The sequence below is a fragment of the Stenella coeruleoalba genome (genome assembly GCF_951394435.1).
Source record: "Stenella coeruleoalba genome assembly, chromosome: 16".
NCBI classification, from domain to species: domain Eukaryota; kingdom Metazoa; phylum Chordata; class Mammalia; order Artiodactyla; family Delphinidae; genus Stenella; species Stenella coeruleoalba.
In genome coordinates, this window is record NC_137162.1 from 71,796,481 (window position 1) to 71,822,242 (window position 25,762).

The window sequence follows — 25,762 nt, forward strand, 5'->3', positions numbered from 1 at the left end:
GGCTAGACTAAAGGAAACAGTACTTGAATTTCACACGTTTGTATTTTAAACTGGGAATCGGGTTCCTCAGCATTTATTGTTTTCTGCGTCTAAGGCATGAAGTTCCATTTAATCTAACAAACTCCGCCCCCCCATATTAATGTATAAACCTTCTGATATTTCTCTGTCTTAAATCAACTGTATCAATCTTTCCAAAGCTTAAGAAAGTTTTCTAAGTCAAAAATGTGTAAGGAGGGAGTGAAATAATAATGCAAGGTATGCAAAGCATGCAGAGCATTTTTAAGAAAATATGTTCACTTCTTATTTTTGGAATCATTATTTTCGTGCCCCTTCTTTTATCTCAGTCTTCTCGCAGATTATTTCAGTATTCTTATGGATTTTTAATTTCTCCTGGGTTCTAATCAGTTTTTTTAAAAAATAGGTTTCAGGCTAATGATTGGGGAGTCTGTGGTGCTTCCAGTGTCTTATTCTTTGACCTGGTAAGACTGGCCTATAGCGAGCATGTCACTCTCTCATACACACCTTCTTCAGGCTGTCTGACCCTTAGAGTCGTAGCTGTTTTTCTTGGTAGATATTGGGAATAGACTTGTTTTGAGAGTGGGTACGTGGTGCAGCGTTTTCCTTTAAAAATGTAAAAAAAAAAAAAAAAGAGAGAGAGAGAGAGAGCGAGCTCATCATAAAATAAAGCTAATCTTTATACTGACTTGCTAATCACTACAAATCCAGCAACTGTTTTTTGTTTTTGTTTTTATTTTATTTATTTATTTATGGCTGTGTTGGGTCTTTGTTTCTGTGCGAGGGCTTTCTCTAGTTGTGGCAAGCGGGGGCCACTCTTCATCGCGGTGCGCGGTGCGCGGGCCTCTCACTATCGCGGCCTCTCTTGTTGCGGAGCACAGGCTCGGCGCAGGCTCAGTAATTGTGGCTCACGGGCCCAGTTGCTCCGCGGCATGTGGGATCTTCCCAGACCAGGGCTCGAACCCATGTCCCCTGCATCGGCAAGCGGACTCTCAACCACTGCGCCACCAGGGAAGCCCAGCAACTGTTTTATATAACAGCTTTACTGGAGAAATTATTCACATACCATAAAATTCACTCTCTTAGCATTTAGCTCACTAGCTTTTGGAATGCATCTAGCATAGTCTCTACTGGTTGTGAAGTGTGGACAAAGGAGCTAGACAGACTCGAGGGTGTTTGAGGGACGACCTCGGACAAGCTCTTGGATCCCCGTGAGCCTCTGTTACTTCTATAAAATGGAGATTACCTTCCTCACTTCATAGGGTTGCTGTTGAGAAGAAATAAAGTCATTATGTGAGGTGCTTTTCAGAGACAGCCCTTGTTACAAATTAAGCCCTTGATAAATATCCACTATTATATTCATTCCATAGAAAAAACTGTCATGCCAAAGGTATTGTATAAGACACAGCGAATCACAGCCAACCAAGGATTTAAAGATGTCTTTACAGCAGGGTAGGGGGAACCTAATCATTGCTGAGAGTCTAGCATTCGTGAGGCACTGATAAATGCCTCTATGTATGGAAATTTAAAATGAAAGCATAGTACTGCGAAGTAGGTAGTTTTAATCCCACTTTATAGATGGGGGAACTGAAGTTCAAACAAGTCAAAAGGTTACCCCCAACTCAGTAGCAGCACAGGGGCTGAAATCTCGTTCTACCTGTTCTCAAAAACTTTTAACTATCCCACTTACTTTAGAAATATGTGTCCTGTGGAGAAGAAAATAAACCTAGAGAAGAAAATTCCTACAAACCTCTAGATTTCAAGATCCAGAAGAGTCATTTTAAATGTTATACATGTAATGAGTATACATTAAATGTTTATACATAATACTGACATGTATATCCCGTACCATCCAGAACTTCAGATAATTTCTGATGGATGGGAACTTTCACTGGCAATTTAGATTTCTAATTGTTATTACCTTAATTTATTATGAAGCATGAAATATAGTTTTTTATAAGGAAATTTATAAGAAAACATAATCAAAAGTTTTAAAATGAATAAATCCTAAGGGAAAGAACTGAATTCGCATTTTGAAAAGAGTAAAAGAATATGGATGATTGAGAATATAAAATAGAGAGAATAAGATAAATGGGTTTTCCAGAGGATAGGTTTTTTTTTCCTGTTTTAAGGAAAATAAGGTATAAAGATATTTTCATGTATCCAGTATTTCTTAAATACTATTGTAGATTACTAGTTTTTTAATGCAGCATCCTCTCCACAAGGATTTCTTTTTTTTTTTAACCAATAGCTACCTTGATATTGTAAGTAGCTGAGGGCAGAGTACGTGTCTTAATCGCTTTTGCGTCACCAGTATCGGGCACAGTGCTGATTCGGACACTCACCCAATCCTGGAGAGTAGGCAGAAGGAGGAACCTCATGATAATATATAGCTCTGGGGGGGGGGGGTGGGGGGATGAACTGGGAGATTGGGATTGACATATATACACTAATATGTACAAAATAGATAACTAATAAGAACCTGCTGCATAAAAATAAATGAATAAAATAAAATTCAAATTAAAAAAATAATATATAGCTGTCTGGAAGAAAGCTCTTGTTAGTCTGTTTCTTCTCCCCCAGACTTCATTAATGTTTTAGGAAGAATACTGAATATTCTAAGAGAGTGTTGTCCAATAGCACTTTCTATGGTGATGGAAATATTCCATACCTGTGTGGTCCAACAGCCATCACTAGTCACCGGAGACTCTTGAGCACTTGAAATGTGACTAGTGCAAGCGAGGAAGGTGATTTTTAATTTTGTATAATTAATTTCAAATAGTCACCTGTGGCCAGTGGCCACCTCATTAGACACCGCAGTTCTGACAAAAACACTGCATTCTAATAATATGTTCTTCATTTTTGAGCACAGATTATAGTATCAGGCACAGGCAGATTTTTTTTTAATTTTAAGGTTTATTTATGGAATGGATTTCCATGATTTCATACTGACATGTCTTTATTTTGGGTTTTTTTTGTTTGTTTTTTTGGTTTTTTTTCTTTCATTTTGTTTTTAATAAGCCAATTTTCAAATAGGAAGTTAGTCCTATCTTTGCTTAGACAAATGATGCCCCAGACACTGCCACACTAGGGGCATCTGTCCGATGTTTTAAAGAAATGATGATATAGCCCTATCCTGGATTCTACATGTTATCTTGGAAATAGTGGATAGAGTTTCTTTGCTGCATTTTTTAAGACCAGATAAAGTTTGGTTCCATTTTAGACAATTAAAAGGAAATGCAAATACTTCCAAGTTTAAAGAATCAAGCACTGGAGGCCACAAAAGGAAAACTGAGGACTAAATTTTCAAGGCAGCATGGTTTTCTTCATATATTAAATCTATAAAAGCAATGATAATGAAGGAATCAAGACACACATTTTATAACTGAAGCTCAGTTAATCAGATTTCACGCCAAGCTCAAGCACCACTAACCACCACTCTTGTCCTGTCCCCAGAGAAACTTAGCTCTTATTGGAACATCCCTCCTCTAAAAGCAGACAGGCAAAAATAAAAATCAATCTGTCTCTAAAAATCCAACCCTTCTTTTTCCTTCAAGGTCCAACTAGTCAAACTTCTTGTGGGGAGAGAAGCAGAAGCATGGTTTAGGAGGTTTCATGTTATTTCTACCCTCACCACTCTGTGCCCCTGGATAGCTGTTAATTAGCAAGATAAAAATAGTACATAAAATAAGCCAGTGACCAGATCACTCAAGACTTCCTTAAAGAAAAAGAGAAATAAATCATTCTACTATTATTTTATTTACCCTATCGGTTTACCCAGTTCATAACAATTAAGCCTTATCTGCCATCTATGGCAAGTGACCCTTGATAATACCTGTCTTATTATAAATGTCTCATTTTAACCCTCTTTTCCATAAATGAACTCAATGTGTTACTTTATAAGTAATCTGTATCTACTTTTATAACTAGTCCTGTTGTACCGTCTTCTCTGAAAATCTTAAAACCCAAGTGTTTAGAAAGCATCTTAGCCAGTATTTTGATCAGTGATTTTTTTACTGAACAACACAATTGTAAAGATTAGACTATGGTTCTATAGTATTTTAAAACTTGCAAAGCCTTTCCATGTGCACAATCAAATTGTAACTCCAGGGCTTCCCTGGTGGCGCAGTGGTTAAGAGTCCGCCTGCCGATGCAGAGGACACGGGTTCGCGCCCCGCTCCGGGAAGATCCCACATGCCACGGAGCGGCTGGGCCCGTGAGCCATGGCCGCTGAGCCTGCGCGTCCGGAGCCTGTGCTCCGCAGCGGGAGAGGCCACAGCAGTGAGAGGCCCGCGTACCGCCAAAAACAAACAAACAAAAAAACAAATTGTAACTCCAGGGAAAGACAAGTCCAAGGAGGAGGATAGTTTGCCCAACGTGGTGTGGTCGTGAGGATCACGACCTGTGGATGTCACACAGACTGGAATTCCCATCCTGGCTCCACGGCTTACTAGCTGTGCGACTCCAAGAAAGCCCTTGATCTCTCTAAGCTCATAGAGAACTAATGGGAAATAGATGAGCTAATATGTATGAATTTCTCAGCATGATGTCTGACACATGAGAACCACTCTCAAAGTTAGCCATAGCCACGGCTGCCATGTACAGCTGTGCAGGAGAGCGAGGGGGGCAGACATCTTGCCTATTCCACTTTCCAAGCCATCTGCTCTGAACTGGCCTTCAGGACAAAGGGGCACCTTTATCTAATGTTTTCAAAGCGACTCTCTAGTTGCCTACAGGGCTGTGTCCACTCCACATGGACGCTTTTCCAGATCCCACGAGGACACCTCCAGGGCTAGTGGAATCCCTGGTCACAGTTGATGATGATTACCCCATGACTACCACCCAGTCAGGAAATAGTAAGCAGACAGATCTAGACTTCCAAAATCTAGACTTCTGACTCCAAATCTAGTCTTTTTTCTACAATACTCCCTTGCCTCTGTATCTTCTCAAATGAAGGATGCCTATGAAAGTGCTTTGTGTGGAACAAAAGGTGACAAGAATGTCAGCTGCTACTTAAATTTTCCATTATGAATCAAGGTACCCTCCTAGTTCTTGTATGACTCCAAAGGACATGGCATGTATTCAGGAAAAACTGTCATTGCAGAATAGGGTGGAATCAAGAGTTATTTGTGGCACTAGCAACCTCAGAGATAAAGGCATCAGTGGTTATGCTAATGAAGCAGGTGTGTTAGAGCAGCTCTATTGAAATAACAGGCTAGAATGACACAGAGGACAGTTGGTCTGGGTGTGAAGAACCTGTTGTTACCACTGAGGTATCATGTGGCAGGAGCAACTTTTCTCTTTGGCAGCAGACATAGATCTTGTTCTAGCACTTGTTCGTTCGTGTTTTCTCAGGAGAGAAAGATATCGCAAAACAAAAAAATACTCATTCTGCTCCCCACAAAAACATCATCTTTAAAATGCACCAAATTGAATCCACTTTGTAAGTGTAATTAAAACCTTACTTGAGTTAAACTCACAAAGTTCAGTTCAACATGTTTAAAATTGTGCCTGCCGGGGGCGGGGGGGAAACGGGGACGGGGGAGGGTTGGATTGGGAGTTTGGGATTAGCAGATACAAACTACTATACATAGAACAGATAAACAATGAGGTCCTACTGTATAGCACATGGAACCATATTCAATATCCTATGATAAGCCATCATGGAAAAGAATATGCTATTTACTAGTAGAAGAATCCTTCCTCCTTTGAGATCTTAAGAACTGCTTAGAGAAGTAGTTGAGCACTGAAAAGTGAATTATGTAGTTTCATGTTGTACACAGCACCATCTGTTGGGGAAATCGATTAACAATTTTGAAAAATTCTGGAGGAAAAAGGAAAAATTGAACTTAACCAAATCAGGACTGTGGTTGGGGTGTAAGAAAAAAATAGAAGAAGCGAAAAAGCCCCAAACTATTAATTAAACCATAACAAGATGCTAATCTGCTTTCAGTTCACTGCCAGAAAACTTACTTTTAAGTGGATTCAGCGATGCCCACCTGGTGCATAACTGGGCCAGAACAGTTCCCTCACCCCTACTAGTCAGGAAATGAAAATGGGACCGAAGCAGATGAACATTAATAATGCCAGGTTTTATATATGTCTGTGTAATGTACTTCTTGCAATTACATGTCTTTATGAAACATTAGTGGGTCAAAAAATGACATGAGACACCCTGTCCCATGTGTCACACAGAGTGGGGCTCTGTGCGCTCCAGGGACAGTGAAGGGGTCTGAGAGACCGGGTGTTAGCTTCCGTCACCTTTAGTGTCGATGTGAATAGAGGCCGATGTGCCAGACACGGCAGGTCTAGGCCCCTTAGAGCTCAGTGCGCTTCTGTGTTTGCTGCATAGGCCGGGTTACGGATTGATGGTGTTTAGCTTTAAGACATTATATACGATCCGGATTTTGAAGATAGGATTATATAAATTGTTTCTTGTCTGGATATAGTACCGATGGTTAAACGAAGGGTTGAAGAAAGTTTGTAAGGGGGCTAATTGCAGTAAGCAGATGTGGAAGAACATTTTTCTGGAGAATAACAGGGAGAAGCAGATGCAAAGAATACAAGGCTTCTGCAATCATGGAGGAAAACCTTAGAATGATTATTCCAGCATGGCCAGACACACCCTCTTCTCACCTCTCTGTTTCCAGGAAGCCTTCCCTAAACCCCAGTCTAAGTTAGATACACTTGGTAAATACTTCTATCGCACCTGGCCTGTCTTCTTCTGTAACAAGCAGTTTTGAACTTTGCTCTCTTCCTTAGTGGACTGTAAAGTCCATGAGGGCAAGGAATGGCTCTGACTGGTGACAGTCATTATGCCCAATGAATATAACAGCCCTTAGCAGTGTTGTCACTTCGTCATAATTTGTTGAAGAAATGAAGAAATGAATGAGTTGTATCCCGGCATGTGCTGCCACTCTTGACAATACATTTCCTCAATAGTTCAGTGACCCATACCCAAGACAGGAAGCAACTTTCTAAAAGAACAGATGCCACAAACAAATGGGGAGAGGAGGTCTGGGAAGCCGGAGAAGGGCACATAATGATTAGGAATTAGTTTTCTAAAAATAACTTTAAGATATATGATTGTCAGCAATTATACGGATTGCAAAAACTGGAGGGGAAAACAAACAGGTATATCATTGTTTCCAGACATTCTGCATCATTAGCACTCAGTTATTTGTGCAAATCTGAATAACAAAGAAGGTCCCTACCTTGGGTAGTTAAAGATGTAAAATAATGCTGATCCAGACACACATATAGCAGATGCCAGAATTCAATAAGAATATGAGTTAAATTACTAAAATGATGGGACCTTTCTGTACTGTCTTTGCAACTTTCCATGAATCTAATTATTTCAAAGTAAAAATTGAAAAGTTTCCTGCTGTGTTTATGTTGAGGAAGAAGGGTCAAGTATATCATTTGAGGGTTTTTTCCTGTAACATCCAAGGGTGGGCTTGTTCCAAAAGTTGCATTTTAGGTGGAGCTGAACTTTAATTCCAAAGAAATGAAGGTCTATAATTTTCTGAAATATTTCAGTGAATATATGACAACTGTTCTATTGTTCCACATATTCTACAGCCAGAGTTAAATATTATAAATTTATCTTTTATTGCCTTCATTTCCCCCAATTTATCTGCTACTTAATTTTCTATGATTGGTGATATTTTCCCTTAAAAACTGAATGAAATTAAAATGATAGCAGTTCCGATTTATATACTTGTAGAGATGCAAAACAGAGACAGTGTGATTTAAAAAAAAAAAAAAAACAGTCCAACCTTAGATCTGCCACAGACTGGCTCTATGGCTCTCCTCTATCTCCAAAGTTGTATGACCTTGGAAAGAATACGTAATCTAAATTATTATGTCAACAGATCTGTGCTGGCGGATTTGTATCATTTATTTGTCATATCCACCCCAGAGGTAACTTTTCTTATCCTGATCTTATAAACAAGTTACCTAGGGCTCAGCGTTAAGGAACTCCTCCAAGATCCAAGCTCACTGGTTTGAGAACTGGATTTGAACCGAAGGTACCTGTCTACAAAGACTTTCCACAGACCCATACTAGCTAGCATGCCGTTTTGAATTCTGACATTCTAAGACTCCCGTTTTTTCCCACCGCTCAGTATCAAATACTCCATTCATAGAAGAGCAAGCTGAGAGAACATTCACATGACCAGAAATGAAACCCTAGATAAAGAAATCATCCTGGGCTTCCCTGGTGGCGCAGTGGTTGAGAGTCCGCCTGCCGATGCAGGGGACGCGGGTTCGTGCCCCGGTCCGGGAAGATCCCACATGCCGCGGAGCAGCTGGGCCCGTAAGCCATGGCCGCTGGGCCTGCGCGTCGGAGCCTGTGCTCCGCAACGGGAGAGGCCACAACAGTGAGAGGCCCGTGTACCGCAAAAAAAAAAAAAAAAAAAAAAAGAAATCATCCTTTGTGAAAACTCGAGGTTGTATTCCTTCTATAGACTGTTCACACTCAAACCTGACCAGATCACAAACAGCCTTCAGAAAACAAATTCCATACAGGAAAGAGAGTCATGGCCCCATTGGACCATGTTATCAAGACATTTAGTGCATGTAAGAGTGAGGCAGAACTAATCACTGTGATCATTTGAATGCTTTAAGAAAAACTCATTTTGTGGGAACATGATTTCAATCCTGTTATTTAGGATTCATTGTATTATGACCTTCACACCCATTCATATTTGCAAAGCATTTTATGATCCTTCTTGCTCTGTTGCAAAATCTGTTACAGAGAATGTTGTCCCAGCTTTTACAAATAAACTAAAGGAGTTACAAGGTACTTAAGACATTTATCATTCATCAGCGAGGCAAGAATGCTGCAGAACATCAGCTTCCATTTCTTATGCAGCAGAAAGCGCCACTATCATGAGAGCTTTGTGCTCCTGGAGTGGGGCCAATACGAAGTCATGTCACCTTTTGGACCAGGGTGTTTGCATATCCATCCATTACTCATCCGTTTATCAACCACTACACACATGCCAGGTAGTCTGCAAAGACACTGTGTTAAACGGTGGTTGGAGTCCATGTCTGTGTGATTTCATCCGTTCCCCCAGCCTGGTCTTAGGTTCTAATCTCAGCTCTAAAGCAGACCAGCTAAGTCAATTTGGGTAAGTCACTTAACGTCTCTGAATTTCAGACACTTACTTTACCAAAATGCTATGTGGGCAAAATAGTAATTGACCCGCCACAAAGAAGACATGCAGTAAGTGTAAATTTTAACCTTCTTCCTGGCCAAACCTATTTCAGAACTCACCTCTCTCTTTTCCCTGTGATGTGTGTGTGTGTGTGTGTGTGTGTGTGTGTGTGTGTGTGTGTGTGTGAGAGAGAGAGAGAGAGAGAGAGAGAGAGAGGAAACTTTGCTAGTAACAAATTAAAAAGAGAGAAAGAGAGAGGGATCCAGGGTTCTTTCATAGTCTACGCACTATGAATCACCCTGAAAGGTAAAAAGCTCTTAATATTTTTTTATGCCCTTGCCTCCTTTAATTCTATAGCTATGGAGTGGTTTAGTATATCCTTTTAAAAATAAAACTATTTTAAACTAGTAGATATTTATTGTTGCCCCATAAGCTCCTCTTCTCATATTGAAACATCCTTGAGTTGTTTTTCATGGGATCCTGTTGTCATATTTTTAATAATTTGGGTTCTGGATTTTTAAGGACAGATACAGGGTGAGAGTCTACTAAGACCTCGCTTCTCAAATGTGTCAAGTCATAAAGTCACCTGAGTTGAGTATGGAAATTTCAGGTTCCACCCCTGGCCTACCAACTCAGAATCTCCATGAGAGAAGGCTAGGAATCTCTGCTTTTAATAGGTAGCACCGGTGTTGCTTCTGATCTGGCCAGTCTGGGGCACACTCCTCTGGGAGCTAGGTTCTCTGTGGGTAGGAATATGATCCAGGCACCATGTTTGTGGTGCGCATTACTTGGTTGAGTTTATCTCTGTATGTAAAGGGTGGGAACAAAGCAAAGATTCTTGGTAATATCTTCCTGCTTCTCTGGTCTAAGTAATAGACCATTTTAAACTCTGATTAAATTCAGTCCTGGACAGAACAGTGGCGTTGTTCGTTTTTACATGATCAAACTTCATTCCTATTTGCCTGGAAATCTGACTTTTTTTGATACGCCTTTTTAGTTTACAAATAGCAATATAGCACAGTATACCATAGTATGAATATATCATAATTTATCTAACCTCTGTCCTACGATAGCCAATAAAATCTTGTGGTAGGCGTCCAGGCCGTAAGCATCCTGTAGTGACTTTACTGGTTTCACCTCTTCCTCTTCCCTCCTCACATTTACCTACTTATCCACATCATTTACTTTCTTATTTGTGCAGATATCCTAGAGTGTAATGGCCCAGCCTTCAACTGTAGCTCTTGAAAAGATTATAAACCAATATTTAGTATTAGTATTTTTATACTTCTATTAACTTTTATTCTCAGAGGAAAAAAGTTAAAAATATTTTAAGTAGACATATATACAGAATGTAATCTGGTTAAGGGAAGATATCTTTTCTGCATTTCATCATGCAGAGGCCTGGGAATATGAGTAATTCAAGAAGGTGTATGATTCTACTTAAAAAATGGGGCATGGAGACGCCAATGCCTGATATCCACACGTTAGTTATTCCACTAGGTTAAGCCTTATCTTTAAAGTACCCGTTAAAATACACATTGAAGGTCAATAATTATGCAAGTTTTAATGGTGACAGAGGAATTGCTAAAAGCTTCAAAATAGAGTACAACACAGAGGGTCCCTGAGTCACTGGCAAATCCTGAAAGACGTCAGAAATTCAGTGTGGACTTAGAAATCTGAGCTTCTCCATTTACCACTCATCTGCTGCATCTGAGGGGTACCCCCTCACCTTCTGTTTGGGGTGGCCTTAATGCTTCATCCAAGGTAAGACGGCATAAGTGTGGCCAAGCGACCTCTGCTACGCCAACTGTAGTTCTTCCCAATCCACTGCTGTTAGTTTCCAGGGGTGAGACATCTGTCTCTACCTTAACTCCGCACAGATGTATGTGCACACACCCAAACACACACACAAGCAGCTGAGAAGTCCACATTATCACAATTCCTCCAAAAGATGCCTCACTCCCACCGGTACGTCCTGAATAATCTTGAGTAAACTTAATACTCACAGGATACACGCTTGTTACAGGCAGAGTTAGGAAATCTGTCTTGGTTGAAGGGTATAATTTCATGGCAGAGTCCATGTAAACTGCTTGCACTGTGTGGAGTCCTAAGTCTTTTCTAAAGGAGAACATAATCACAGGCTTGCAGCTGAAATTAAAAAAGTATCTACTTAGCTGATGGTGATGAGTTGCACAGCAGTTTAAACAAATTATCAGAACTTTTTCAGTTGCAGCATGAGTTATGAACTCCGGAAATTCAGACTTTTTTTTTTTTTTTTAATAAACTGATTTGACACTACATTTTAAATTTTATTTATTTATTTTTGGCTGTGTTGGGTCTTCGTTTCTGTGCAAGGGCTTTCTCTAGTTGTGGCGAGCGGGGGCCACTCTTCATCGCGGTGCACGGGCCTCTCACTGTCGCGGCCTCTCTTGTTGCGGAGCACAGGCTCCAGACGCGCAGGCTCAGTAGTTGTGGCTCACGGGCCTAGTTGCTCCGCGGCATGTGGGATCTTCCCAGACCAGGGCTCGAACCCGTGTCCCCTGCACTGGCAGGCAGATTCTCAACGACTGCGCCACCAGGGAAGCCCCAGACTTTTTAAAATAAGCCAAATCATGGGAAAGGAAATATACCTGCTCTGTATGGAAAACTTTTATTCTTTATCAATTGGTGAATAGGTGAAAACTTCCCCAGAATATTTTCCTGAGCAAACTTTGATTTCTTCCTGTTTTTCTATACTAGCTTTTTTGTTTTTTTTTTAATTCTTTACCTTTGTTTTCTTTTCCTTCACTAGAGACTCAGTATTTAGGTTTTGACAGAGCAGGGGGGAAGGAGATGGTTAGAAAACAAAAAGGACCAAGATTCCAGTTCCATATTTGATCTGGGGTGAACCCTATTTCTCTCCTAGTTGACAATTAATTTGGTGGTGGTTAATCTGTAAAATGAGAAGATGTCTCTGATCCAATTAGCTAACCATCCATTTTACCATTCTGCACATTTCTGTGTGGAATATGCCGCTATCTCAGCCCTGTGTCTAACAGAGGCGGCAAACGTGTTCGTAGTGGAGGGACGGTAGGCATGTGCTGTAGGTATCAGAGGAATGAAAAGAGGCTTCTGTGAGTAGCAAACAACAAAAGTAAAACCAACACCCCTCCTTGAAGTGTGGCAATCTCCCCTTTGTTTTGTAGCAACTAAAACCACCCCAGCTACATAAACCCAAAGGTAATGCTATATTATTTCCCACCCTATTCCCACCTCCAACTCCAGTTCTCAGTGTTAATAGCGTAGAAGGTTTCTTCTGCAAATTTCTCTTATAAAAACATACAAACAGGGACTTCCCTGGTGGTGCAGTGGTTAAGAATCCACCTGCCAATGCTGGGGACACGAGTTCGAGCCCTGGTCCTGGAAGATCCCACATGCCGCGGAGCAACTAAGCCTGTGTGCCACAACTACTGAGCCTGCACTCTAGAGCCTGCGTGCCACAACTACTGAGCCCGCGTGCCACAACTACTGAGCCCGCGTGCCACAACTACTGAAGCCTGAGTGCCTAGAGCCCGTGCTCCACAACAAGAGAAGCCACCACAATGAGAAGCCTGCGCACTGCAACAAAGAGTAGCCTCCGCTTGCCGCAATTAGAGAAAGCCCGTGCGCAGCAACGAAGACCCAACACAGCCTAAAATAAATTAAATAAATAAATTAAAATATATATATACACAAACATACAGATTACACTTTTCCTCTAAAAAGGATGAGAAGCCCGCGCACCGCAACGAAGAGTAGCCCCCGCTTGCCGCAACTAGAGAAAGCCCGTGCGCAGCAACGAAGACCCAACGCAGCCTAAAATAAATAAATTTAAAAATATATATATATAAACATACAGATTACACTTTTCCTCTAAAAAGGATCACACTGTGCACGTTGCTCTGCCTGCTGCTTCCTTCCTGACTTTATACATGTCAACTACTACCTGCCTGGCTCCCTCCCTCCCTCCGAGCTCACCTTTCCTGTCACCTCCTCAGAGAGGTGTTTCCTGACCCTCCCCACCCCCACCCCCACCCCCCCATCACATTCTATTTCCTCCCCTTGATTTTTTTTTCTTCCTATGTGCTCAGTGGTGTGTGCCCTTCCCCCCTTCCCCCCATTAGAATGTAATCTCCCTGTAAGCGGTGACTTTAGTTTGCTCTCTGCTGTATCCCTGGTGACTAGACGAGTGCCTGCACATAGTGGGTCCTCAGTAAATATTTGGTAAATGGACGAATCTGAATCCTCCTCGTCACTCGTTGCAGGAGTGCTGCGAGTGTGAATGAACCGTGACCTATCTAACCAAGCCCTTACTGATGGGCACGCAGGCTCTTTCAAGCTTTAGTCATTACAAGCAATGCCGCTTTGCCTGTGCTTTTGTAAGAAAGACGTCAGAGAATGGGATTGCTGGGTCCAAGGGTAGATGCGTTTTCATTTTGAGTAGAAGATGCCCAGTTACACTGTCAAAAGATTATTGCCATTCACACCCACCAGCAATGACTAAAAGCATCTGTTTTCCCCCAGTTTTCTCTGTAGCAGGAGATTGTATCTTGTTTGTAGCAGGAGATTGTATCTTGTTGGAATTGGTATTTCCACGTAAATTACCGAGTTTGAATATTGTAACATAAAGTTTATTGGCCGTTTTCTGTGAATCGCCTGTTTATAACATTTTGCTAGTTTCCGTTGGCTTCTCTGTCATCTTATCAACTTGTAGCTGCCGTTGATATTGAGCATATTAGTTCTTCATTTGTCACGTGTGGCTATTACCTTTCCCAGTCTACCTTTTGTCATTCAAGTTTATTATTCTTGTCATAGAAAGCTTTACATTTTTATATAGTCAGAACTGACTTTTAGGCCTCTGGGTATCCAGTTTTGAGTAGGAAAGTTTCTCCTATTGAAGGCTAAAAGGTATTCTCTTGATTTTTTTTGATAATATTTTAATTTTTTAAGTAGTTAAGTCTCTTGTCCAGCTGGAATTTGTATTAATATATGATAAGATATATAGTGATTTAGCGTTGTTCTTCCACATAGATGTTTGATTATGTTAACACTGTCCTTTAAATAAACTATCTTTCCCCCACTGAACTGAAGTTTAAATATGACTTTGATTTAAATATACTAAATACATAATATATATATAAAAGTACATATATATGACTGACACATATACTATATATATGTATATGTGTTTATGTATACACATATATAAAGTTGAATTTCTTTTTAAAAAATTATTTATTTTGGGCACGTTGGGTCTTCGTGGGCGTTTCTCTAGTTGCGGTGAGCAGGGGCTACTCTTCATTGCAGTGCACTTGCTTCTCGTTGCGGAGCATGGGCTCTAGGCGCACGGGCTTCAGTAGTTGTGGCTCGCAGGCTCTAGAGCGCAGGCTCAGCAGTTGTGACGCACGGGCTTAGTTGCTTTGCTAAGCAACTAAGTGGGTACTTCCAAGACCAGGGTTTGAACCCACGTCCCCTGCACTGGCAGGCGGATTCTTAACCACTGCGCCACCAGAGAAGTCCTGATAAAGTTGAATCTATTTCTTGATTCTCTGTTTTTGTCCCCCTGACCTATTTGTCTATTATTATCTATTTCTTATATTCTTATATTTCTCTCTATATCTGTTTTATTGTGATACTTATAGGTTAAGTTTTCAAATCTTATAAATTCCCCCTCACAAATCTACTTTTCCAAAATACTCTTGGTTACTCTCAAATATTATTGCATACGATTTTTTTTAATGGTTTATTTCAATTAAACCTACCAGAATTCTGCATAAAGCTGGGCTTTTGAAAGAAACCCATCTGGCTGCACCACGGGAGGTAGACTGGAGCAAAGGGGAGGCGAGTGACAGGGAGACAGGCTAAGCGGTGGTGCCGGTAATCTACGCAAGTCGAAACGGCGTCTGAACGAGGGGTGGCAGGAGAGCAAGCCCTTTCCAAGACAGAATCAACGGGACTTTGACCTTTGGATGTGAAGTGTAAAGTCAGTCAGTCAAAGCTATTGGACTGGAGGACTGGGCAAAGTGTAAAATAAATCGACCAGAGTTAGGACTACAAGGCAAGAAGTAGGTCTGCAGGTGGACAGAAGGGAAGAAGATGTGTCCACTTGTAAATAGGTTGAGCTTGATGTATGAGGGCCATTGATGAGCAGACAGAAATTGGTGATGATGATACAAATCATTTGGGTAATTTTAAAATATTTTAAAGAGGTTTTCAAATAAAGTTCTAGAGCCTTTCACACATACTGAAGTGCTTACTTTCTTCTTTTTTTTTTTTTCCTTACTTTCTTATGAGGCCTTACTTTTTTCTGACTCATTCTTACTTTGGGCATCTTGAGGGCAGGTTATTGTAAAGAAGCACAGAATTAAGGTATCCCTTCTCGAAGAGTAGAAATTTGTCCATATGTGGTAAAATGCCAGTTTTTGAAAATGTTTATTCCTCTTCAGTAGAAATATTTTTCTACAAATACTGTGCATGAATAGCTTTATAATATTTTTGCACAGCTTGGTATTATTTTAAGGTCACTATAGTTTTCTCTTTATCATAAAACTGTTTATACTACTGAATCTAAATAATTTTAACTGTCAATATTACACATCAGTTTGTCTCAAGGTATTGGGTAGATAGGCTTATTCTCATGGCTTTTTCATTCTTTTTTCTTTTCAGAACTTGATAGCCCAGAAGAGTTAGGGAAAAAGCGTATCTGCAGGATTATCACTAAGGATTTCCCCCAGTACTTCGCAGTGGTTTCACGGATTAAGCAGGAAAGCAATCAGATTGGTCCTGAAGGTGGAATTCTGAGCAGTACCACCGTGCCCCTCGTCCAAGCTTCTTTCCCAGAGGGTGCTTTAACCAAAAGAATTCGAGTGGGCCTCCAGGTAATGTTCACAAAAAGTTGTTCTCCTTGGTACGTGGAGAGAGCATGTGAGCATGTTCTGCTCTGAAAACTGTTGTCATGACTCATCCTTATGATATATTGCGAATCGAAGCATTTGGGCCATTTTGGGAATGATTAACCTGTTTTAAATAAAAAGTATTACGTATGAAGTTAGCGTACTGGCTTATAGAAAAAAGGGACATATTTTAGGGTTTTTTTAACCACAGGTTATTGGTCTCAGTGTGTGGGGCAACAAAGCACCAAACAGCACATATACCATTAAAGAAACAAAGTACATTAGATTTGGTTTATAATATGCCACATCATAAAAATCTATAATAGTGAAACTTGCAAGCTTTCAGATTTTAGTTCAAGTAAATCATAAATGCTGGGTTTTAACCAAACCAGTTGGAACTTGTTTTGGTTTGGAAAGCTGGCTGAAAATCTTGGCAAGAATGGTCTTTCTTCCATTTATTCATTTCTGTTAGAACTTAACCAGTACTTTTTCTTCTTATTGAATAAGGAAAATAACCTGAAATAACTTAATTTGTGTTGTTACTTAATATAGTAATTAATAGTTTAACTGAAAGTTCAGTAAACATTTGGAGCTAAAGATACCACCTTACATTTCAGTAGTATGAAGTTCCCTGCAACTGTCTCCCACATTGAATATTCTACCAAATTGCAAAGAAATGAAAAGAATTGTTAGACTAGAACTGATATCCTTTGAAATCTTGTACGCCTTTTTGTTACTTAACTCTAGAAACCTCAATAAAAATTGAGGGTACAAGTTGCCTTTGTAACGTTTTACTGAACGCCCTGCATAGATTTCAAAAATATTGGACTCGGGCTTCCCTGGTGGCGCAGTGTTTGAGGGTCCGCCTGCAGATGCAGGGGACGCGGGTTCGTGCCCCGGTCCGGGAGGATCCCACATGCCGCGGAGTGGCTGGGCCCGTGAGCCATGGCCGCTGAGCCTGCGCGTCCGGAGCCTGTGCTCCACAATGGGAGAGGCCACAACAGTGAGAGGCCCGCATACCGCAAAAAAAAAAAAAAAAAAAAAAAAAATACTGGACTCAATATTTGTTGTCCTTTGGATTAGACTGAGCGGTTTCTCTGCCATGAGATCTGACATCCTATCTCTTTCATGCAAGCCCATGCCGTCTGTGTTCTACTGGGAACATACTCTAGCTGTAGGTCCTGCTACAGTGTTAGGTTGTTTTTGTTTTTGCTTTATGCCTTCCTGAAATAGTGAGAAAGGATGAAAAAGAACGATTTTTTTTTGCCCCATAAAATTTTTTAAAAGATTTCTTTAAAATAACAAAATTTCTGGAAAGTTATGTTCTCTTCCATTTCCAAATACTGATAAACATATTAAAATGTTAAACTTGACTCAATAAAATATCTAACATAAAAAAAGACTGAAAATACCAAGTGTTGGCAAATACGTAGAAGAACAACTAGGACACTCACATCTGCTGATGAGAATAAAAACTGGTACCGCAACGAGCATTTTGGAAAACATTTTGGCAATTATGTCGTAATGGTGGTCATATGTGTACCAAATAGCAATTTGGCTCTTAGATATATAACTACCAGAAACCCATACATGTGGCCATCAGAAGGCATACACAAGAATGTTAATAGCAGAAGAAAGACATTTTTTTGGTGGTCGTTTTTGGGTTTTTTCTCCTCAGTTAAAAAGTCCACTTTCTGATAAGAGCAAAATGTCCACTTTCATTTAAGGTCCTTTCTCTTGTCTCTAGGCCCAGCCTGTTCCAGATGAAACTGTGAAAAAGATCCTTGGAAACAAAGCAACATTTAGCCCAATTGTCACTGTGGAACCCAGAAGAAGGAAATTCCATAAGCCTATCACAATGACCATTCCAGTGCCCCCGGCCTCCGGAGAAGGTGTCTCCAATGGGTACAAGGGAGACACCACACCCAATCTGCGCCTTCTCTGTAGCATTACAGGTTTGGTTAAGTTGTTGCTGTTTTTGCTATTAATGCTCTAGCATTCGCAATGATTCTGTACAAAGATGGAAAGCCTTTGAACATCCCTGCCAACATTATAAGAGTAGAAAAAAAAAAGAATAAAACATTTTACTTGTCCATCACCTCATCTCTATTATCCCTGTAATTATTTCTTTAAGATGCTGATAGCATGACATTTTTCAGTGGTATCATTTTTCCTATTAAGTTTAGTGTTAATAGTAGTGCGTTTTTAAGGTGATTGAGGTATTATTGAATCTACTGGAGCATCTAGGTAATCTCTCGGTGACTGAGGTAACAGACCTAGCAACACCCTTTAGGCTATAGGAAATTGCATGGACTTTGGGGGAAACAGAGGCTCCCACAGAGCGCCAGGAGTAGGGAAGAGCCAAGTGAGTATATGATTCTTCTCACCTACTCTATTCACAAGTGTAATCCAATAGACTAAATATGCAGGACTTAGGTGAACACATTTTGTGATAAGCACCCGGAGTCCAGAGCTAATTCATCATTTGATTAACCTGAGTTTATAACTTAAAGATAGGTGTTCCTGTTTGTTTGTTTTTTCTGAAGAGTATTTTTAATGGCTGGTTCCCCTTATAGCCTGGAAAGTTAAATGATTCAGGAAGTATAAAATGACTTTCATTTTAACTTTCCTGATAGTTCTTGACTTCTTCAAAAAATAAAAGAATGGGCTTCCCTGGTGGCACAGTGGTTGAGAGTCCGCCTGCCGATGCAGGGGATGCGGGTTCGTGCCCTGGTCCGGGAGGATCCCACATGCCGCGGAGCGGCTGGGCCCGTGAGCCATGGCCGCTGAGCCTGCGCGTCCGGAGCCTGTGCTCCACAACAGGAGAGGCCACGGCAGTGAGAGGCCCGCATACTGCCAAAATAATAATAATAATAATAATAATAATAATAATAATAAATAAAAAATAAAAGAATTATACTATCTGCAACAACAAATCTTTGCACATGTAAATTGTGGCTTAAAATGAATGGCTTAAACTTGTGTGCCCCAAGTTTAAGCCATTCATTAGTATCCAGACAAACAGAAAGGTGATTTTTTTCCTAACCTAATATTATCTTACAAGGAGGTCACTATAGGCTGGTCAAAGTATGAAAGGAGAGGAGAGAGGAGAACTATCTTTCGTACGTGTCGTTAATGAAAGTGCTGAAGTTTTGCGAGTTACTGGCTATACAGAAAGAACAGGATGACGTTAAAAATTTTACAAGGAGCATCTCCCATAATAAAGTCACATATCTGGTGTTGTTCTCTCAGGGGGCACATCGCCTGCTCAGTGGGAAGACATCACAGGAACTACTCCTTTGACGTTTATAAAGGATTGTGTCTCTTTTACAACCAATGTTTCTGCCAGGTATGGAAATAAAATGATTCCAAAAAGTACTAGGAATTATTTTTATTACCTTTTGGAAAGTAAAAATTGTTGTGCTTAATACCAGTATGATTGTTCTGTAAAATGCTGATGGTGAAGTTGGGCCTAACTCAGAAATTTTAAATTCACTTGGATGTCATTTTATCCGGTTCTCACAGGGAGCCTATAAGGTAGTAAACTTGCTTCTTAGCAATTCATAAAAACGGATAGGATCTTCCTTTCTCTCCCATTTTCCCCCATAAAATTCTTGTTCCTTCCAGAGGTGAAGTAATAAACTCTCAAGCAGGAGTAGAAAGGAAGGCTTGTCGTGGGTATGTGTTAAGAGGGGAAAAAGAATTTTATGGAAAAGAAAATAGAGGAGAAAAATCCTTAGCATTTTCTTAGCAAAAGCATAACAAGTAATAAAAGTAGGGTTTCTGTATTTTATAAACAGAGTAAATATCTTTGCTGTTTGTTCAAATGAACAAGTTAATGTTTTGGTTTAGTTCCTTTATATACTCTTTGTTTTAATGGTGAATCTTTAAGATTTGGCTTTGACATCTCCTTATTTTTATACTTTGGATATTTTGTTTTTGTCTCCCTCAGATTTTGGCTTGCAGACTGCCATCAAGTTTTAGAAACTGTGGGGTTAGCCACACAACTGTACAGAGAATTAATATGTGTTCCATATATGGCCAAGTTTGTTGTTTTTGCCAAAATGAATGATCCTGTAGAATCCTCTCTGCGATGTTTCTGCATGACAGATGATAAAGTGGACAAAACTTTAGAGCAGCAAGAGAATTTTGAGGAAGTTGCAAGAAGCAAAGATATTGAGGTACCTTGTTTACAGCAAGTGCTGTAAACAGTTACAGCACTTTGTTACATTCTCCAGACATTGAGTTTTCTTTTGAGGTCCTAATACAGCATGTACTGTAAATATCAAATACATTATTGAGTTTAGTTTTTGTTTTAAAATGTGATACAGATTCACTCTCAAATGATTTTAAATGTCTTCGAGGTTATCTTAGTTGGTTAAAATGTAGTACCAACGAATCTAGGTCATGGTTGCGATTTTCCTGTGGCCACTTGAGTTATTTTCATGTTCACTGTCTAGACACATCACCATGATTTTCCTTTTTCAATCACTGGATAAGTATCTAAGAGTCAAAAAAAACTTTCAAACTCTATGGGTAAGTGGTTGATATCAGGCACTTTCTCAAATACGTTTAAAGTTGGTAGAATAGAAATAAATCTAGATTTATATTTGGTAGAATAGAAATAAATCTATAATTCTGTCTTGTACATGTCCATGTTGCCGTTTCCAATCGCAGTTACTAATTGTGAACCGATAGAGTTATTTTTGTGGCAAATAGCACCACCAGAAGTAATTTCCCAATTACAAGACAAACGTGACATAGAAACATGTTGGTCTTTTAAGGTTATATGACTTAAAATCTCAGAATTCTTTCCATTTACCATTAAATTATGTATTTCTTTTACTCCAAAAGGTTCTGGAAGGAAAGCCTATTTATGTTGATTGTTATGGAAACCTGGCCGCACTTACCAAAGGAGGACAGCAACTTGTTTTTAACTTTTATGCTTTCAAAGAAAATAGACTGCCATTCTCCATCAAGGTAAATCACCTTCAAGAGAGACTCTGTGGATTTTCTTTTAAATGCTCTTAAAGAATAAAAAAGATTCTAATGATTTATTCAGTTGGAAATATCCCACCAAACTTAAATTCATAGGAAGAAAGTCAGATTTTTGTCCTAGTTCTACCTGAGTGTACTTTAGAGCCAGGAAAGCTTTATAATTAGTAAAAAGAGTCTCTACCTTTTAAACAGCTAAATGATCATTTATATGTAGGCAAATGTTTGTGAGACCAAGCAATCTAGAATAACAAAATGCATCCTATCTGGACTGCTCAGTAATCAAATAATGGATGAAATCCAAATTGATTGTTCAAGTTTCATCTTTATTTCTGATGGAACTCGGGGACATTCTGGAGAGACCATCTTCCTCCTCAGAGAACCAGAGGACACAGGAGAATTGTTTTATTGTTATTACTATTTGCTGCTGTTATGGTTGCTAAAACTGAGGCTTTGAAAGAAAGAAATGATTAGACAGGAAGAAAATACATATAACTCAGACTGTACACTGGATTGTCAGGATGAGACCAGCAGACGTAACATTCCTGTGTTTGGACTAGGAACTGGGCATTCTAAATCTTGCTAGGTTTAAATGTGACTATGTCGGCTGAGCTGTAATCGTTATCACCTTTTCCCTTTACTATTCCTGGTTCTCGAAGGGCTCCATAAAACAAACACGCTTAACTCTTGTGCAGATGGGCAATCCTCAGAAAAGTCTCTTTCTGTAACTGTCAACTACCTAAATTCTTCTAGATTAGAGACACCAGCCAAGAGCCCTGCGGTCGTCTGTCTTTTCTGAAAGAACCAAAGACAACAAAAGGACTGCCTCAAACAGCTGTTTGCAACTTAAACATCACTCTGCCCGCACATAAAAAGGTATCTTTTAATACTGGCTTATTTTAACTTTCTTTCCCTGGCCTTGAAGAAGGGGGCCCTTGGTATGCAATTAAGGAATGCTTTGTAACATGATTAAAGCTCTTGAAACTCAAGTTTTATTAGTCTCTTTGTGTAGACTGACTAAGTCTTGTGACTGTGGTGTCAGATTCTTATGGTTTGTACGATTGAGTCCTCTGTTTATTGCTTCTGCTTCTGCTGGTAGTTCATAGATTTTGTTTGTTTTCAAATAATGTCACACATTAATTTGCCATGGATGTATAGCTTTGATATTTTTTGTTGGCTTCTTTTGGTTTGCTTTGCTTTCTAAAGCAGCTTGCATTTTGTGCTCCCTACTCAGTCCTTTTCATATCCTGATATTCTTTTCCCTGCTGTCCATTATAATATTCCTTGTCTCTGCAATGCATCTTGGAACCAAAAGGAGACAGAGTCAGATCAAGAGGATGAGGTAATATGAACACTTCTGCTTTTACTCTATCGGAGATAGAATAGAAATGGAACTGTATAAAAGAAGTTGCAGAGGGCTGAAGTGTGGGAAATGTATTATATTTTTGCAGATCTTAGCTTAAATGAGGTAAAGCATACTTTTCCTTAAAGAATAATTTACTCTTCCACATGTACAGAAGAGTACTTTAGTACAATCAATAGAATTAAAATCCAGCTAATGACTTAAAAAGAGGAGCTAAAGTTCTTTAAGCATTTTTTAAATGTGATAGATTGGCATGGATAAATATACGTTTGTGCATATTTTCACCTAGTATCCACTGTTATAACTTTTAAATCAAAGATGATGATAATGTATGACATTTTACATGTTTTATGTACTATAAAATATGCGCTCAGTGGCTATTGACAAATATTTGATATTCTATTTAAAGAAATTTATCTTGGCCATTTTTTAAGAGTATAATTGTTCAATTAAATTTTAAATAAACTTTTTCTTATAAGTTATCTCCTAGTATTTCTCCAAGTTATCAGACCACTGGATTTTTAAAACTCACACCTCAGTAATAATAAATAGAATCAGTAGCCTTAAGACTCAGTAACATTACTTCAGTAAAACCATTAACCTCTTTTTAATCTCCTCGTCTACATTTTATGCCCATTAACATATAGAAACAACAGCAGTAATCATAATAATAAACTTTGTGTGCCTTTTTTTCCTTGAATGTACTCACAACGAGTGAGTGTACATCATGATATATGTGCTTTCAATACGAACAAATTTGGGAAAATTTACTGCTCAGCATCAGAAGTCTCTGTAGTGCTTGTCTTTTATTTGTAGTTCCCTGTAGTCTGCTGTGTTGGTGCTCTTATATTTTGCTAAATGATGGTTATTTGGCTAAGAATTGGGGTGGGGTTGTAGAACCACAGTAGGAAATTAGCATTTCCCTGAGGAAAATCCGTAAGAAGAAAAATAAGGATAAACAAGATATCAACATGCCATTCTACAGAATGTTTCAAAATGATGAAAATGTCACAAGGAAGTGGAACATAATCTTCCTCTTTTTTTTCTTTTCCAGAACGAGAAAACGGATAGACGACAGAGCTTTGCATCGTTGGCTTTACGTAAGCGCTACAGCTACTTGACTGAGCCTGGAATGAGTGAGTTTCCTAACACACTTACTAATCTATGTGGATTTTTATAAGAAGAGACATTTTTTCTATACTAACTGAACTTTGGGGTCATGTGAAAACCCAATGGCAGAAGAAAATTGCCGGTGGGAAAACTTTATCATGAGATCTAAGTAATATATTGTATATAGTTGGAGATGTGAGGTACAAACACCCCCAGATCGTAGCTTTAAAAGTGTTTTTAAGCCAGTAGCTATTTTTTTTTAAATTAGAAACATCTATCACTTGAATTTGAAAACCTTGATTTTACCTTGGTAGTTAACTGTGTTAGGAGATAATGTTGTACCAAGGTTGCTTTAAATCCGTGCTCAAAAGAGAAAATATTTACTTTCATCCATGTGGGACGGTATAAAGGATGATAAAGTAACTCTGGTCATCTCATTTTTCTTAATATATGTAGGTCATTATATCTTAGTCCTGATTCCTTTTTGTCCCAGTTGGCAAGAATTATATTTTCCTACCTTCTTGAGGTAGCACTTGTTTACTGATTTATGTTTCCTCCCTCCCTCTCTCTCTCCCCTTCCCTCTGCTCTTTATTAAATATCAGCTCTAAGGCTGGCCTTCACTAGACGGGTTAAACCCTTTTCTTCTCTCAGTGATTGTTTTGGTCCATTGTTAACTGGCTTGCAAGTATCAAGGCATAGGTTCATTCAGTCATATTCGTTCGTTCTCTCTGTCTCCCTCCCCCCTCCCTGTGTTTCCCTCATCCTTATGTTTATCACCTCTGGTGATCACTGCCTTCAAGATAATCCTCTCCACCAACAGGAACTAAGAGTGCTGAGAGCAGCAGTGTGTTTGACCGATGTAGCATGGTGCCACTTGAACCATCAGAGGAGGATTTATACAAAAATTATTTTTAAATTAGTGAATCATTTCTAGCTGCTTCCCATTACTCACAGTTACTTGAATTCAGGGAGGATTGGAAATTTACCAGTAAGAACCACAACTCTGGTTTTTCCCATCTTTCCTGAATTCTTGTTTCTGTGGGCCAACATAGCATATTAAATGTGCAGCAGGAAACTACTCTACTACTTCGCTCAGGTGGTCTTAGCATAATCTTCTGCAGTCTAGCTCCTGGAGTACATACTAGGGAAGCGTTTATATTCAGACACCAAATGGGGAGCATAAGAGAAAGGAAACCCAACCACTCTCATGAATGTTCTTCCAGATCTCTTTTTTCCTCTAGCATAAATGTCTAAATCTTTCCAAAACCATAAGAGCTGAAATTAACTCCCATTATGCTACAAAGCAGGGAACGTATGTGTGTATGTAACTAGATGGTTTTTCTATACAACTGAATCTCCTGGGTGGAAGTTTTCCTTGGGATACTCTTTTGCCCCAAAGCTAAGGTTCTCATGGTGTGGATGCTTGGCACTGCCAGGCAGTAGCCTTGAGCTTTGGACAGTCTCCATGGACCAGCTACTTGAGGTTGGGGTACCTCTGGGCAGGCAAGCTCCTATCCGATTTTGGTCCCTAAGGTATTTGTTTGAGGAATACATGAGTTGTAAGGTCAGGTGTGTGTGCTGAGACAATTGAATTTTTCCCACCTCTGAAAGGGTTGCTACTTCTTGGTTAGCTTCAGTTAAGGTAAATGTAGTTTGTCTTCCTTGACTTTTGATAGAAGGAAGAGGGTACTTTTCTCTCTGTTTTACGAGAGGGAGCATAATGGTGGACAGAAGAATGGGAAGAACGAAGAAAGGACTAAAAGAAAACCTAAGGAAATGTTATGGCCCCTGAATTGGTGTTAGAACTCCAAGTGAAGGCAGCTTTTCCTGTACTACCCTGTCCTTTCCGACGCCCCCCTCCAGAAAAAAGATTCTGCTGTAATTCAGTGCCTGACACCCAGAATTCCCTTTGTTATAAAGGGTATCACAAAATATGTGTCATTAAAGCATAAAATATGTAACTAATCAGTAAATGGGTTGCTTCGTGCAAAGTATAAAACCCTAGATGTGGTTCAGAAGACTGTTCTGCTTGGTGAAGCCAGACTTCAGTGGTAAAGGAGAGATGCTTTGCCAGTTTCTGGTAGTTATAAAAATAAGTTCTCTTGAGCCATTAAACGGAGCCCAAATCACTGAATTGAAGGAATCCCCAAACCTTCCATTTGCAGTGTGGTGTTTCCAAAATTAAGCCAATGTGGAGAATTGTGAC

At 39.6% G+C, this 25,762-nt stretch overlaps 1 protein-coding gene across 1 annotated transcript in view; it reads left to right on the forward strand.

Moving 5' to 3' along the window:
* Nucleotides 1-25,762, forward strand: part of LOC307175491 (ankyrin-3-like) — a 331,772-nt gene that overhangs the window by 257,122 nt on the left and 48,888 nt on the right. The window contains exons 28-36 of the mRNA XM_079900598.1: nucleotides 4,785-4,871; nucleotides 15,861-16,072; nucleotides 17,835-18,042; nucleotides 19,340-19,436; nucleotides 20,040-20,268; nucleotides 20,942-21,067; nucleotides 21,836-21,958; nucleotides 22,398-22,424; nucleotides 23,500-23,581. Of these exons, the coding sequence (XP_079756724.1) occupies nucleotides 4,785-4,871; nucleotides 15,861-16,072; nucleotides 17,835-18,042; nucleotides 19,340-19,436; nucleotides 20,040-20,268; nucleotides 20,942-21,067; nucleotides 21,836-21,958; nucleotides 22,398-22,424; nucleotides 23,500-23,581 (1,191 nt within the window). The remainder of the gene's footprint in view (nucleotides 1-4,784; nucleotides 4,872-15,860; nucleotides 16,073-17,834; nucleotides 18,043-19,339; nucleotides 19,437-20,039; nucleotides 20,269-20,941; nucleotides 21,068-21,835; nucleotides 21,959-22,397; nucleotides 22,425-23,499; nucleotides 23,582-25,762) is intronic.